This window comes from Callithrix jacchus, chromosome 14 (genome assembly GCF_049354715.1).
Source record: "Callithrix jacchus isolate 240 chromosome 14, calJac240_pri, whole genome shotgun sequence".
NCBI lineage: Eukaryota > Metazoa > Chordata > Mammalia > Primates > Cebidae > Callithrix > Callithrix jacchus.
In genome coordinates, this window is record NC_133515.1 from 44423663 (window position 1) to 44438427 (window position 14765).

At 42.3% G+C, this 14765-nt stretch overlaps 1 protein-coding gene and 1 long non-coding RNA gene across 14 annotated transcripts in view; one reads left to right on the plus strand and one right to left on the minus strand.

Annotated features, from left to right (window-relative positions):
• AAK1 (AP2 associated kinase 1) overlaps positions 1 to 8760 on the plus strand; it is a 177402-nt gene extending 168642 nt beyond the window's left edge. For all 13 annotated transcript variants that reach the window (XM_054244862.2, XM_035272368.3, XM_054244864.2 and 10 more), the window contains one exon: positions 818 to 8760. In XM_054244862.2, the coding sequence (XP_054100837.1) occupies positions 818 to 1944 (1127 nt within the window). In that variant the 3' untranslated portion in view covers positions 1945 to 8760. The remainder of the gene's footprint in view (positions 1 to 817) is intronic.
• On the minus strand, positions 8363 to 14090 carry LOC118147295 (uncharacterized). The gene is made up of 2 exons (XR_004733550.3): positions 13989 to 14090; positions 8363 to 8565 (listed from the first exon to the last, which is right to left on the minus strand). It is a non-coding gene; the product is annotated as an uncharacterized LOC118147295 (long non-coding RNA).
• Positions 14091 to 14765: the final 675 nt, after the last annotated feature.

Below are 14765 nucleotides of genomic sequence, written 5' to 3' on the forward strand. Positions count from 1 at the left end.
TATTGCATTCTGATAATTGTCTATTTGATTTTAAAAGCCAGAGCACCCTGAGGCACCTCTACCTAGATAGAAATAGACTAGTATATTGGAGTTTGCTAATGCTTCTGTAATGACCCATACATTTTATTCCTTCTGCTTAAAGAAGTTTATGACAGATTCATTTAAGCAGAGGAGATCTTTACAAACTCAGAAGACTGAAAACAAAATTCTGGGGCAACTCGAGCTGAAGGTGATTTATTTGGTCTGATTTCGATGCCGTATGCTCCCCTTAGAAGGTACCTTCAGTATTTATATTTTGGGCACTCTTGTGCTCTTTGAGTAGTGCTTATGATATAAGTCATCAAGTAAACTTGTATTTATCAAGCAGCCACATTCTGCTTCTTTTCAGAGAGTTTGTCCCTCAATTGAGTCATCCCCAGACAGTGTTTCTACATAATCCAAAACAGTCATGGTATATGTGGAGATGAATGACTGGGTTTGTTTTCATTCCATAATGAGCCAGCGCCAGGTAGAGCAGGTGTCCGTGCCTGGCCCTGTGTGTAGGAGCATTGCATAGTTAATGCTGAATGTCTGTGTGCCTAACATCTTCATCTCCTTTCCTGTACATCGTGCCTATCATGTTCCAAAACGTGCAACAGTGGTTGGTTGTGTTCCAGTTTGTGTGCAGTTTCCTTGCCTGACTTTTATTTTTCTGTTTTTCCTTTTGCATTTTCAACATCTATTATTTGGTCCCACAATGTTTTTGCCGCGGGTTGACCATTGAATATTCCAAAGAGAATTGACCTATACATTAATTCTGCATTTTATGGTTTTCTAGGTCTCCAGAGAGAGTCCAGTCCCTGTCCTGTAATAACTGTAGAGCACTTTAAAGAATCACTGGGTGTTAAAGGCCTTTCCCTGTATCAAGACCCCTCCAGAGTACCTGGCACAAAGACTCAGAACAACTTAGAATCCGACTACTTGGCCAGAGATGGCCCTTCAAGCAACAGCTCATTCCACAGCAGCGAAGAGGAGGGGACTGACCTTGAGGGAGACATGCTGGACTGCAGTGGGTCTCGGCCTCTCCTTATGGAGTCTGAAGAAGAAGATGAGAGTTGCAGATCCCCCCAGGGGAAGCTGGGAGGAGCTGTTCCATTCGCTCCACCAGAAGTCTCTACTGAGCAAGCAAAGACAGTTCAAGGTGGAAGAAAGAACCAGTTCCCAGTCCTCACACAGCCAACCACTGATGGGCTCAGCGAGCCAGATGTTTTTGCCGTTGCTCCTTTCAGGAGCTCAAGGGTTCCAAATGATGACATGGACATTTTCTCCAAAGCCCCATTTGTCTCCAAGAGCAGTGTGGCTCCTTCCCAGCCAGAGGAGTCAGACGTGTTTTTGAGAGCTCCCTTCACTAAGAAGAAAAGTGTGGAGGAGTTAACAGTTATCCAGAGCACCTCTCAGGAGCTGCCTGCACAGGCTGGTCTCCTCAGTCAGACAGGTGACATCCCCTTGTCCTCGGGCCGTGAGAGAGCTGTATACACCTCTGTCCAAGCTCAGTATTCCACAGCTGGTTTTGTGCAACAATCTAACCTCCCCTCCCATTCTGTACAAGCAGCAGACCATCTGGACAGCATCTCTCCTAGGGGATCCTGCCTTGAATCGGGGAGTCATCCTAATGACAGAAACAAAGGACCTCAGCCCCAGAAAGAAGCTGTCTCAGGCCCTGTGGCTGGCAAACCATTCCGCCCCCAGTCCTTATCCAAGTATTCCCGTCACTATAGCCCAGAAGATGAGCCAAGTCCAGAAGCCCAGCCCATAGCTGCCTACAAAATTGTTTCACAAACCAACAAGCAGTCAATAGCTGGGTCTGTTTCCATCTCATCCCTTTCTTCCAGGACTACGGAGCTGCCAGCTGCTGATCCATTTGCTTTAGCACCCTTCCCTTCAAAATCAGGCAAGAAACCCTAGGAGCAAAACCTAAGCCTCAGGCCTCTGTCTCTACCCCACCCTCAATACCTGCCAGGCACTCCCAGCTGAGCCTTCCCAAGAAAAAGTATTACCAGTTCTTATCTTTCAGTTCCCTGCGTCAGAGCAGAATTTCTTGAGTCAACAAACTCAGTTGCAGTGATACTTAGTTGAAGCCCCTTTAAGTTATATTCATTTTTTGTTTGTTTGTTTGTTTATATTGATTTCTGGACTTTGAGGCATTTTTATCTCCCCCGCAGAAGTTATCCACTTCCACCAAGAACTCTGCTTTTTTTTTCCCCCAGAAACTGTTTAAATCCAGAAATACTTCTTCACCCCGATCCGAAAGGGGCCTTATTGTTGCTAGTTTTAATTCCTGTACCTCCTGTTCTAAGTCATGCTCATCGAATAATCAAGATTAGTCCCTCCACCAAATTAAGATTTAGTGCTCTTAAAAAGGGGAGATGTCTGATAAAAAGCCTGCACATCAACAGGAAGTATAATCCTGCACTAACTAATCATTCCTGTAGAAGCAGCAGCTCTAGGAGTCTCTGGATCTGTTTCTCAGTCTGTGTGCAAGCCAGGCTGGCCCTCGTGCATGAGTGACTGTGGGTGTGGAATGTACGTCAGAGCCTATGTAGAGATACAGGCAGATGGGATAACTGCCTGTGTCTAGTCATGTTGGCAAGGCTTTCCCCACATCCACGCTTTGGAGATTCGTGTACAAGTTCATGTGTGCATGCGTGTGCGCAGGAAGCATTTCTCTTTAGTAAGCCTGTCCCGTGTGCCTTCCTCCACAATCAAGTCACTTATTTTTTGGTGTTTGCTCACCTCACTGACTTGAACGCTGTTTTATTTTATTTAGTTTTTTTCTTGTGGCAAAATTGAATACATTGGAAAGTGTAGGGAAATCCTGCTAGAATTGATGTTTCAGGGTAAATTTTTTTCTCTCCAGAATTTCCTGTTTGCTATTAACAAATTATATTTGCTGGGTTGTAAAAAATTAATTTTCCTTATACACTCTCTCCTCACAGCAATAGAAAATAATACCTTGTTACAGTTGCAGCCTCTGAGTCTGTGGACTAAATGCCATCATTAGGAAATTAATTCATCATCAGACTAGGCTACAAACTAGGCTTGCTTTTTTGGGGGGTTGGTTTTTTTGTTGTTGTTTTACTGAAATCCTTGCCATCTTTCTCTACTGCCCTTTGAGGAAATGTAAATCTGAGACATGGAAATAAGTGTTTGGGAAATGGAAAAGAGCTGAATCAGGTAGGCATGAAAACTTTTACATTCTTTACCCTCTTTAGACGTTGAAATAGGTCAGACAGGTTAACTGTTTTTTAAAATGTCTTTTATTTCTGGAAAGATCTGACTTATTCCTAGCTTTTTTCATCTCTTTATTATTAGTGCCTTAAAATAAAGCTGGCCAGGTGCGATGGCTCATGCCTGTTATCCCAGCATTTTGGAAGGGTGAGGTGGGAGGAAAACTTGAGCCCCGGAAGTTCAAGACCAACCCTCGCAACACAGTGAGACCCTGAACCTACAAAAAAATTTTAAAATAGGCTGGGCACAGTTGCTCACGCCTGTAATCTCAGCACTTTGCGAGGCTGAGGTGGGTGGATCACAATATCGGGAGTTCAAGACCAGCTTGACCAATATGGTGAAACCCCATCTGTACTAAAAATACAAAAAATTAGCTGGGCATGGTGGCACATGCCTGTAGTCTCAGCTACTCAGGAGGCTGAGGCAGGAGAATCACTTGAACCTGGGAGGCGGAGGTTGCAGTGAACTGAGGCAACGCCATTGCACTCTGGCCTGAGCAACAGAGTGAGACTCTAAAAAATAAATAAATAAATAAATAAATAAATAAAATAATTATCTGGGTATGGTGGCTTATGTCTGTAGCTACTCGGGAGGCTGAGGTGGAAAGATCAATTGAGCCCAGGAGTTCGAGGCTGCAGTGAGTCATGAGTGCAGCCTGGGTAACAGAGTGCGACCCTGCCTCCAAAAATATAAAAATGAAGCCTATATCTCGATGGAAAGATTTCTGCTAAGACAGTTCAACTTAATAGAGTTGCTGCATTAGGTTTCAATATGAATGCTGTCACTTCGAGTAAAGGGTAAGTGATTTTTCCATTAGCTGTAGAAGTCTGGAGAGTTATTTACCAAACTAGCTCAAACTTACTGGAAATTCTTCTAAGAATCAAGTCTAAATGCCCAATTCTATTGCAGTTCATTAGTGGAATATTCTTTAAAGTTCAGGAATATTGGCAGTAAAATATGAGCAGCTGCTTTTCAACTCTTTTTCCTTTTTTGATTGGTCTCCACCTATTTCACATGTCCAGATTAAGAGATAAATAATTGGCATTGTGCCAAGGTTTGGTTTTTCCTACTAAGGTCTCAACTGTGCCAAAAATCTATGTCTTTCACTTTGGTGGATGCTAAATGTTTTTTCTAAGAATTTGCTTTTTTCAATTCTCATTTCTGACTTTTCTACGTATGAGTGGATGCAAAATTGTCTTTCTAGTTGAATGGATAATTTTGGCTAATGCACATGGAACTTTGCACCCCAGATTCTTCCCATGTCCATTATCAAGTGAAACCCTCAAAAGCATGAACCAAGAGGCCAGGAATATTCAGGGAGAGCAGGGAGAGTTCTCACCCCAACTGAGAACTATTTTTTTTCCCAAGATGGAGTCCAACTGTGTTGCCCAGGCATGGTGTGATCTCAGCTCACTACAACCTCTGTCTCCTGGGTTCACCACTGTACCCAGCCTAGAAATTCCCCCTTCCAAATATTCAGGATTATCTCTGTAACAGCCCTGCAAAATGTTTTTTCTTTGGTTACTTGATAATTCTCTTCTAATCAAGTGACTATTTTAATTCTCAAGGTCAAAATCAGAATAAAATCATGGTGATTTTACTATAGTTGACTACTTCATCAAACATGAGCTTGTATCCTTTTTAAGTTTTTCACTGGAGGCCAGTGGCTCATACCTGTAATCCCAGCACTTTGGGAGGCCAAGGCAGGTGGATCAGTTGAGGCCAGGAGTTTGAGATTAGCCTGGCCAACATGGTGAAACCCCATCTCTACTAAAAATACAAAAATTAGCCAGGCATGGTAGCCCAAGCTACTAGGGAGGCTGAGGCAGGAGAATTGCTTGAACCCAGGAGGTGAAGGTTGCAGTGAGCTGAGATTGTGCCATTGCACTCCAGCCTGGGCGAGGAGCAAAGCTCCATCTGAAAAAAAAAAATTGTCGCTGGAGATAAGGTGGGTGGAGACTCTACATACCTTCTTTGAATACAGAAATGGATGTAAACACATGCAAATTACTCTTGTTTTTTTTTCTTAGTGATACATGAAAAAACTTTGACTTGTAGATTACGCTAATTATTAGTAACTGTTAGATTCTGCAGACTTGTATTACAGTAGGGTCTTATTTCCTTAAAGAGAAAAAAAATACAGTCATGCATCACTTAATGATGGGGGAAACTGTCAGAGAAATGCATCCTTAGGTGATTTTTGTCATTGTGTGAACATCACAGAGTGTACTTAGCACAGATAATACAGCCTAATATCTACCTAGGCTATATGGTCTAGCCTATTGCTCCTAGGCTACAAACTGTACAGCATGTTCTGTACTGAATACTGTAGGCAGTTGTAACACAATGGTAAATCTTAGTGTATCCATGTAGATATAGAAAAGGTACAGTAAAAATATGGTATAATTTTATGGGACCATCATAATATATGCTGTTCATCATTGATGGAATCGTTTTTATGCAGCACAAGACTGCATATAATCAACAAATGACTATACTTCTTGTTTTAATTTGTTGTGTTTTTGCTTTACACATTTGATAGGAAATATAGAGCTTGTGTCCTTTCATTTCAGTGGAAAGCAATGAGCCAGAATATATTTATTCATAAAGCATTGAGCCACACATGCATTGATGAACCCTGAAAGAATCCACATTAATTGATTAACAGGAACTATTGAATTAATGATGTCATATGTGGTGAAAAATATTTAATATATTTGTTTCTTGGGCTTACATACAGCTCTTTAGCTCCAAGTGCTTGGTAAGATTAGAAAATGGGATGAATGCAATTTGATGCTGAAGCAGCTGCTGGGCAGCACGTAGGGAGTCTGGGTCATACACCCTATTTTGTTTTGGGCCCACTTATTACTGAGTTGAAAAGTCTCATGTGTATACTAGAATGTATGTGTTTACAGGCCCATGTTGTATCCGAGTTGTCTCGCACAACTAAGATCTCTTTCTAAATGTTCTAAAAGATACCAGTATCTTACTGGCCCATTATTTAGTAAGATTTAGAATACATGTACATCAGTGTTTTCAACTACTTGGTGGACATTTCACTAATGCAAAATGGAATGAGATTATAATCATCAGAATAATCTGACAATGGAAATTCTATATTTGCTTCCCTAAAGAAAAAGAATCAAAACATATTATCAGATATAATGTGTGTGCAGTATATCACATAGGAAATTTTATTATAGGAAATGAGAGAAGGATGCTACTTAATTCATTCTCTGGCAGGAAGAATACAGCTTAAAAACATTTGAGTCCCTTTAATAAAGAAAAGTGTGATTCTCTGTTGTGTGTTTGGAACTGAAATTGGAGAACACATACCAGTCAACTGTGAAATGGTTGCTGGTCTCACAGATGTGGTTTTATCTGAGAAATCTGGAACCCAAATTATTTTGATGAAAGATACATAAGAAAGCTGCAGAAAAGACTGTAGCTTCTGAGGAGGCAGGAGTACCTCGTTAATGTCCAAACCACCCCTGAGTTCTAATGTTCCAATTCCATCTAAAGAAGTAAACACTGAAAAATTTAAATGGGATTATCTAATTTAAATTCTTAGTCTTTTCTTTGTCTTTCGTAACTGATACTTGTAGTTTTGTTTTGTTTTTTCACCACCAAGAACACTTGCAGATTTGTTACTGAAAACATCACTAAAGGAAAAGAAGAGTTTCAAAATGCTTGAAAATAAAAAGTAGTATGTGGTTGGGAATTGTTTTTGTTCAAGTCCCTGGAAGTCTTCCTGGCTTACCTCCCTTGTTCCTGTTCTCACTTCATTTCCTTACTTGACATTCTGCTATTTTGAGCATATCAATAAGTCCATGATGAAAGGCACAGTTGAATGATCATGTAAACTTTAATTGCATCCTTTGTTGCTGTAAACAGTTTCTTCTTAAATTTCAGCCAAGTCTGTGACAATCTCACCAATAAGAATGAGATGGGTGGGGTGTGGTGGCTCACACCTATAATCCCAGCACTTTGGGAGGTTGAGGTGGGCAGATTGCTTGAGCTCACCGGTTCAAGACCAGCCTGGACAAAGTGCCAAAACCCTGTCTCTACAAAAAATACAAAAATTAGTCAGGCATGGTGGTGGACACCTGTAGTCCCAGCTACTTAGGAGGCTTAGATAGGAGGATGGCTTGAGCACAGGAGGTTGCAGTAAGCCAAGATTGTGTCACTGCACTCTAGCCTCGATGCAGTAGAGCCAGACCCTGTCTCAAAAAAAAGAAAAGAAAAGAAAAAAATGACTCACTTCCCTATTATGAACTAAAAGAAAGGTGGGTTGGCAGGACCCCAGCCTTACTCTATAGTGACACAACCCAGAGGGACCTCTCCTGGAATGCAGGGTCAAGTTTATGTGTGAATGGACTCTAGAATAGCTGGCAGAAATGGCTACATGTTAACCATTCATGGCTTAGTCCAGTATTCCCATAATTTGTAATTCCATAAATTTATTCCCAGCTGTCTCCCAGCCATCTCTAATAGGAATATGTGTGCCCCAGTTTTGACAATGCTCTTGAAACCAAGTTAGTGTTACCTGCATTGCCTTGTAACGGAACTATATGTACACATTAAAGGAATCAAATGGATCCCTTTAACATGTACATATAGGAATTGCAGAATTGGTTTTTACCCATACCAGTTAAAGTAGGATAGGTTAGTCTTTGGGGGCAGGGTGAGACAGTGCAGGCTTTTCACTCTGAAATGGCTAGTTAGCTGTATTCTTTGAGTCTACCAGAGATTCCCATTTGAGTGTGAATGGGGTATGTGTGTTTCTGTGTCTGTGTGTGTGCTTATTCATCCTCATGCTTTCGTCTGTAGTGTTAATTCAGGCTTTCCTAATAAAGGCATCCGAAGAGTACTGAGAAGTGACCATAGGTATTTGGCATGAGTAAATTTGGTTCCTTTTGCCAGAAAGTTACAACTGGAGTTCTCGATAAAAGGTTAGGGAAATCAGCCATGACTTTAGCTTCATTCCCAAGTATACATCTTATCCACAAGGATAAAACTCTGTAGGGCTCATCCTGAGGGCTCCTGTGTCACATTGGGAGGGCAGCAGTGACCAGAACACAACAAGGCCACAATATGTTTTGAATGAGGGAATATTTAATGTCATTTGTTAGGGGATAGAAACCAAATAATAAAGGACAAGGACCATGCTCATTCCGTGGAGAAGAGGTGAACTCCCTTTGCTGACTATTTGAAATGGATTAAATGAGGAGGTCACCCCAGCCAGAAGGAGTATTGAAGTCATCAGGCCTCAGAAAACAATGTGCACATGATCTTGGGCTGTGAACAAGAGAAAGGAGGGGAGAAAACATGAAAGTCAATCTTAACAATTTTGCAATACCTCTTATTTGCAGACCATTGGATTTATGATACTGCACTCTTGGTGTGATTTATCATATGTATCTGATAGTTTTTATGAATTGTTTTGAGTTGTAAACTCCTATACCCTTTATTAAAATGGACCTAATTAAATGATTTATGCTTTGTGCTGTTTCTTAACTCAGATGTCCCTAGGATTGAAGGTATTCATAGGTATCTTTCACTTAGTGTGATTCATAGGTATCTTTCACTTAGTGTGAAGCCTAGTAGTATACTTTTATATTCCTGAAGAGAGGCCAGCATTAACCTCAAGAGAGAAGTCTTAGGAAAAAATATACCTAAGAATTTTAAAAATCCATACTGGGAAGGAGGACCTGCCTATTTCCTCTCCAAATTTGAGAAAATAACACAGAGTGGTATTTGCATGAACTTTAATGAGCTTGACTTCGTCATGATTCAGGGAGAATGGGTAACACCTCTGCTGAGTTTGCAGAGGTGGTGTTTGAACAAGACCCAGGAATCCAAAAAGTTCTGGTGTTATATGCATGAGTGAAGCCAAAGTTGCCTACTTCTGAAAATTTAAGACCTAAATATATACCCCACCAAATTCTACAATGTGAAGTTCTTATGCTTTTCCTATTTCAAGTTAACATTAAGCAAAAGCACAGTCTTTTTTATCTGTTCCTCCGCAGTTGCTTTGGGGGAAGCTCTTCCACTGCCACTGAGCCTTCTGTTAAGGTGGGCCCTGCCTTCCAAGTAGGGAACACAGGAGTTTTAAGCACAAGCTCCCACAAGTGGGCTCTGCATTCACTTGTGTCTCACTTTTGCCCTTTAGGCTGGTTGGTAATAGACCAGCCAGGGAGAAGGTGCCCTTGTATCACCCCCTAACAGCCAACTGGGAGGAACCAAGGTGAGACCCAGGGGAAAGCCATGAGCAGATGGTTTAGATCTGCTTCTCTAGATTTAAGTCAAAGTTATTTCCCCCTCCCCTCTTACGTATTTTTCCTTGAGTTCCTCTTTTCTTATATTGGAGTAGTAAGAGTAAGTAGTAAGGGCTTAGCTTAGCATGTCAGATTACATGAAAGGAGACCAAGTAGTCCCTCAACCTGCTATTATATAAGCTTAGCCCAGAGGCCCCAAAAAGAGACATATTCTCTTCAGAATGCAGCCCAGGTGCGGACATGCATGAAGGACTAATGGGAGAAGCACTTGGGCATATTTGAATGATCAAGCAGCTACGCTCAGCAGCAGAGGAGAAACAATCTGTAGAGAAGAAACAGATGAAGGAATAAGAGTAAAATGTAAAGGGACAAGCACTCCTAGCACTCAGCTCGTGGTTTTTAAATACCATTCTCTAATAAAAAGAGCCAGGGCTCCATGGAGAAATGGCTGATTCTGGGGCTAGCACAGGAAATATACAAGATGAACCAGGAGCATCTTGTACTGCAGTGTCAGAAGGTTAAAAAGTACTTTAAAAAGAAAATGGGACCAGGCGCAGTGGCTCACCCCTGTAATCCCAGCACTTTGGGAGGCTGAGACAGGTGGATCATGAGGTCAGGAGAGCAAGACCATCCTGGCTAACGTGGTGAAAACCTGTCTCTACTAAAGATACAAAAAATCAGCTGGGCATGGTGGCGGGCACATGTAGTCCCAGTTACTCAGGAGGCTGAGGCAGGAGAATCACTTGAACCCGGGAGGTGGAGGTTGTAGTGAGCCAAGGTCTTGCCATTGCACTCCAGCCTGGCGACAGAGCCAGACTCTGTCTCAAAATAAAATAAAATAAAATGGGCCTGGTACAGTGGTTCAGACCTGTAATCCCAGCACTTTGGGAGGCCAAGGTGGGTGGAGTTCGAGACCAGCCTGGCCAACAAGGTGAAACCCTATCTCTACCCACCCCTCCAAAATTACAAAAATTAGCAAGGCATGGTGGCATGCCCCTGTAGTCCCAGCTACTTGGGAGGCTGAGGTGGGAGGTGGAGGTTGCAGTGAGCCAAGATGGCACCACTGTACTCCAGCTTGCGCAACAGAGTGAGACCCCACTTAAAAAAAAAATGTTAGGCCGGGCATGGTGGCTCATCCCTGTAATCTCAGCACTTTGGGAGGCTGAGGTGGGTGGATCACCTGAGGTCAGGAGTTTGAGACCAGCCTGAACAATATGGAGAAACCCCGTCTCTACTAAAAAAAAAAAATACAAAATTAGCTGGGCACGGTAGCTCATGCCTGTAATCCCAGCTACTCTGGAGACTGAGGCAGGAGAATTGCTTGAACCCAGGAGGAGGAGGTTGCGATGATCTGAGATCACGCCATTGCACTCCAGCCTGGGTAACAAAAGTGAAACTCCATCTCAAAAAAAAAAGTTAAAGTGGTAAATTTTAGCCTGGGCAATATAGTGAGACCTCATTTCCACAAAAATTTAAAAATTAGCTGAGTGTGGTGGTTCACACCTACTTAGGAGGTTGAGAAGGGAGGATCACTTGGGCCATGGAGGTGAAGGCTGCTATGAGCCAAGATCATGCCACCACTCCAGCCTGGATGACAAAGTGAGATCTTGTCTCAAACAAAATTAAAATTTAAATTTAAAAATGTTAGGCTGGGCACAGTGCCTCACTCCCTCATTGGTTGTGATGAGCCGAGATCATGCCATTGCATTCCAGCTTGGGCAACCAAGGCAAAACTAGAGTTTTGCTCAGGCTGGAGTGATGGCATGATGTTGGCTCACTGCAGCCTCCACCTCCATGACTCAATGGCTCAGGTGATCCTCCCATCTCAGCCTCCTGAGTAGCTGAGACTACAGATGTGAATTACCAAACTTAGCTAATTTTTTAATCTTTTGTGGAAATGAGGTCTCACTATATTGCCCAGGCTAAAATTTACCACTTTAACGTTTTTTTTGTTTTTGTTTTTGTGTTTTCTGACATGGATGACAAAGCAAGGAAGATCTTGTTTCAGAAAAATGTGTGTGTGTGTGTGTGTGTGTGTGTGTGTGTGTGTGTGTGTATCTATATGCCAGACATGATGGCCCATGTCTGTGATCCCGGCACAGAGGAAGCCAAGACAGGAGAATCATTTTGGACTAGGCATCCGAGACCAGCCTGGGCAAACACATTGAATTCCCATCTCTACCAAAAGAAAAATGGAAAAAAAAAGTGTCATGGGAACACAAGAGCCAATCTGAAAAAACTCCCAATGGTCAAAACTAGAACAAATTGAGCAATAAAATAAACACTATATTATCAGATTATAACACATAGGATAAACATCCATGAGCCCATACTGGTATTAAAAAATGATTGAATAAATAAACAGGATAAATGGGGGGGAAAATCTCTCACACAGAAATTCAATTAATCCCTCCCACAGGAAGTGGAACTCAAGACTTTCTGTATGGAAACACAGCCACACTTTCATTTTTTGTATTGCCTATGGCTGCTTTTACTCTGTAAGGACACAGTGGAGGCACTGCAAAAGAGACCATATGGTCTGCAAAGACAAAAATATTTACCCTCTGGTCCTTTACAGAAAAGTGATTTGACCCCCACTCTAACTAATTCTTGCAACCTGCTCCTCTCACCTCCTGCCCCTGATAAGCACATTCTACTCAGCAATCTGGGGTCCCCTTCCCTGCTAGGGCCCCTCATTAGCAGAATCCCTCCACCACAGCTCAGCCTGGCTTGCTTCTGCAGAGCCTGCTTGGCCCATGGGAAAGTCTTGGCATCCTTGTCTCACCAAATATCGGGAATGCAAGCTGGTCTCCTGTTCCCTGTCTCTTTGCTGTGCCACTTGTGGGCTACTTGGACCCGCCTCCCATCTCTGGAATTTATCCCCAAACTCCTGAGGACACTCCAAGGACTATCTTACAGGGAGACTGACCCAAAAATTTCTGCAGGTCAGGAATCCTGCAGCCAGGGAGCGAGACTTCATACTCCTCTATCATAGGCACCCTGGGACCTATGAGTCTCGGTTGGCTTGTCTTATGTAACCTGGATGGGTTGGGTGGAGGTGTCACCGTTTTGTTTTGTTTTGTTTTGTTTTTTAAACATCTTTCAGGAAGCCTAACCACTTTAAAATGTTTTTGGGCTTATCACCCAATGTCCTTGACTTGGAAGCTTAAGCCAAAACTCTAAGTCAGGAGGAAAGTCCCAGTCCATACCCTGTTACACAGGGCTACCATGCTGGGTAACTCCTGTAAGGATTCACATTGCATCCTATTTTATTGTGGCCCCTGGAGTTAAGCAGGACACACCCTTCATAGCCAGAAGAGGTAGCCCTCCAGCTATATCTACGTATACAGAGCTACAAACCTGAATGACCAGGTGTTCCCAGGTATTCTCTTAGATCTCAAATCTAAGGACACCTGACTTTGGAGGTAAAAGGAGAGAAGTACAGTTTGATGAAGGAAATCAAGATTTTGTTGGTTATTGAGGTAATCATCAGGTAAAAAATAGTAGAAGAGCTACAAAGCTTGTAGAGAAATTTTGGGAAATATAAAAGCAGGAACTTTGTTTTAAAATGTTTATTCCAGGTCTGGCATGGTGGCTCAGGCCTGTAATCCCAGCACTTTGGGAGAAGGATGTGGGAAGATTGCTTGAGGAGTTTGAGAACAACCTGTGCAACATAGTGAGACCCCATCTCTACAAAAATAAAGATAAAAAAATAACTGGGCACTGTGATGTACATGTCTAGTCCCAGCTACTCAGGAGGCAGAGGTGGAAGGATCACTTGAGCCCAGGAGTTTGAAGCTGTAGTATACCATGATCCCACCACTTCATTCCAGCCTAGGAGACAGAGCAAGACTGTGTCTTAAATATATGAAAGGTTTATTCTGGATTATTTAAGAAAGAAGATTTTTTCCCCCACTTTATTAACAAGCAAAAGGCAGTGTAAAGGAGGCTGTATGTAATTAGAGTGATAAATGGAAGGTACTATCTTCACTGTTATCTGCTTAACCTTTTGTGAAACCTTCACCAATCTCTCAGTAAAAATAAGTTCACAGTACAATGTGGCTCAGTCTCTGCTCCCACCTTCCCTGTGGAAATAATGACTGACATCTCTTTCCATCCATTCCTGGGATCATGTGTGCTTGGAATAGATTCTGTTCTGCTACCATTTACTCATTTTCTTCTTCAACTGCTCTGCTGCCTGCCACCAAATCAGCCCCAGAAGGTTGTTAACAGAAAAATTTTAGACAAATTAAATTTAACAGAGCTTAATTGAGCAAAGAATGATTCACAAATGAGGCAGCTCCCAGAACCAGAATAGATTCAGAGCGACTCCAGGACTGTCACACGACTGGATAAGATTTATGGACAGAAAAAGGAAAGTGATCTATAGAAAACAGAAGTGAGGTACAGAAACAGCTCAATTGGTGACAACTGGGGATTTACCTTATTTGACCTGGTTTGAACATCTGACTGCCCGTGGTTGACTGAAATTTGGCTCCTGCGACTGGCTGAGACTCATTGCTTGTTAGAAGAGTATGTTTACACATCAAGTTGGGTTACAATTCACTGTGTTTAGAGAAACCTAACTTAAAATAGGTACGGAGGCAGCTTTAGGCCAAACTTAACCATTTCCTCCTTTTGAACAACCCCTCAATTTGAGAGATTAAGTAAAACTTTAGGCATTGATGTAATTCTGTCACCATCATACATGGAATTATTTGGTCTCAAATTTCATTGATAAATAGAAGAACAGTGGGTTTTGTAAGGTGGGAACAAAGAAACAGAACAATAGAAAAAAACCTGATTGGCTAAGGGTTAGAGCAGAGGGGGACTTCCTTATCATGCTGGAATCTCCTGTTTTCAGTAGAAAAAAAGAAACAGGTCTGTTGGGGGATCTATCTGCCTTCTTTGAGTTTCAGTTTGATTACGTGGCATTTAGCATGAGTCACTCCATTTTGGTTTGGTCTGGTCTGTTGGGACCTAGTACAGGGGCTCAGTCCAAAACAATGGACTCCCATAATTTTATTTAACAAGGCCAAGGCACCTATGGTGTAATGTCTTCCCACTTCCCCTGTTCCCCAGATGGGGGCTTCTGCAGCCTGCTTCAGACCCTCACATCCAATCAGCAGTTAACTGTGCTCCACTGGTCCCACTGGGGTACAACATGCCCCACTCCTTTCACTGGCTAGAAAGCAGCAGAACCCTGGGCTCAGGGCTCAC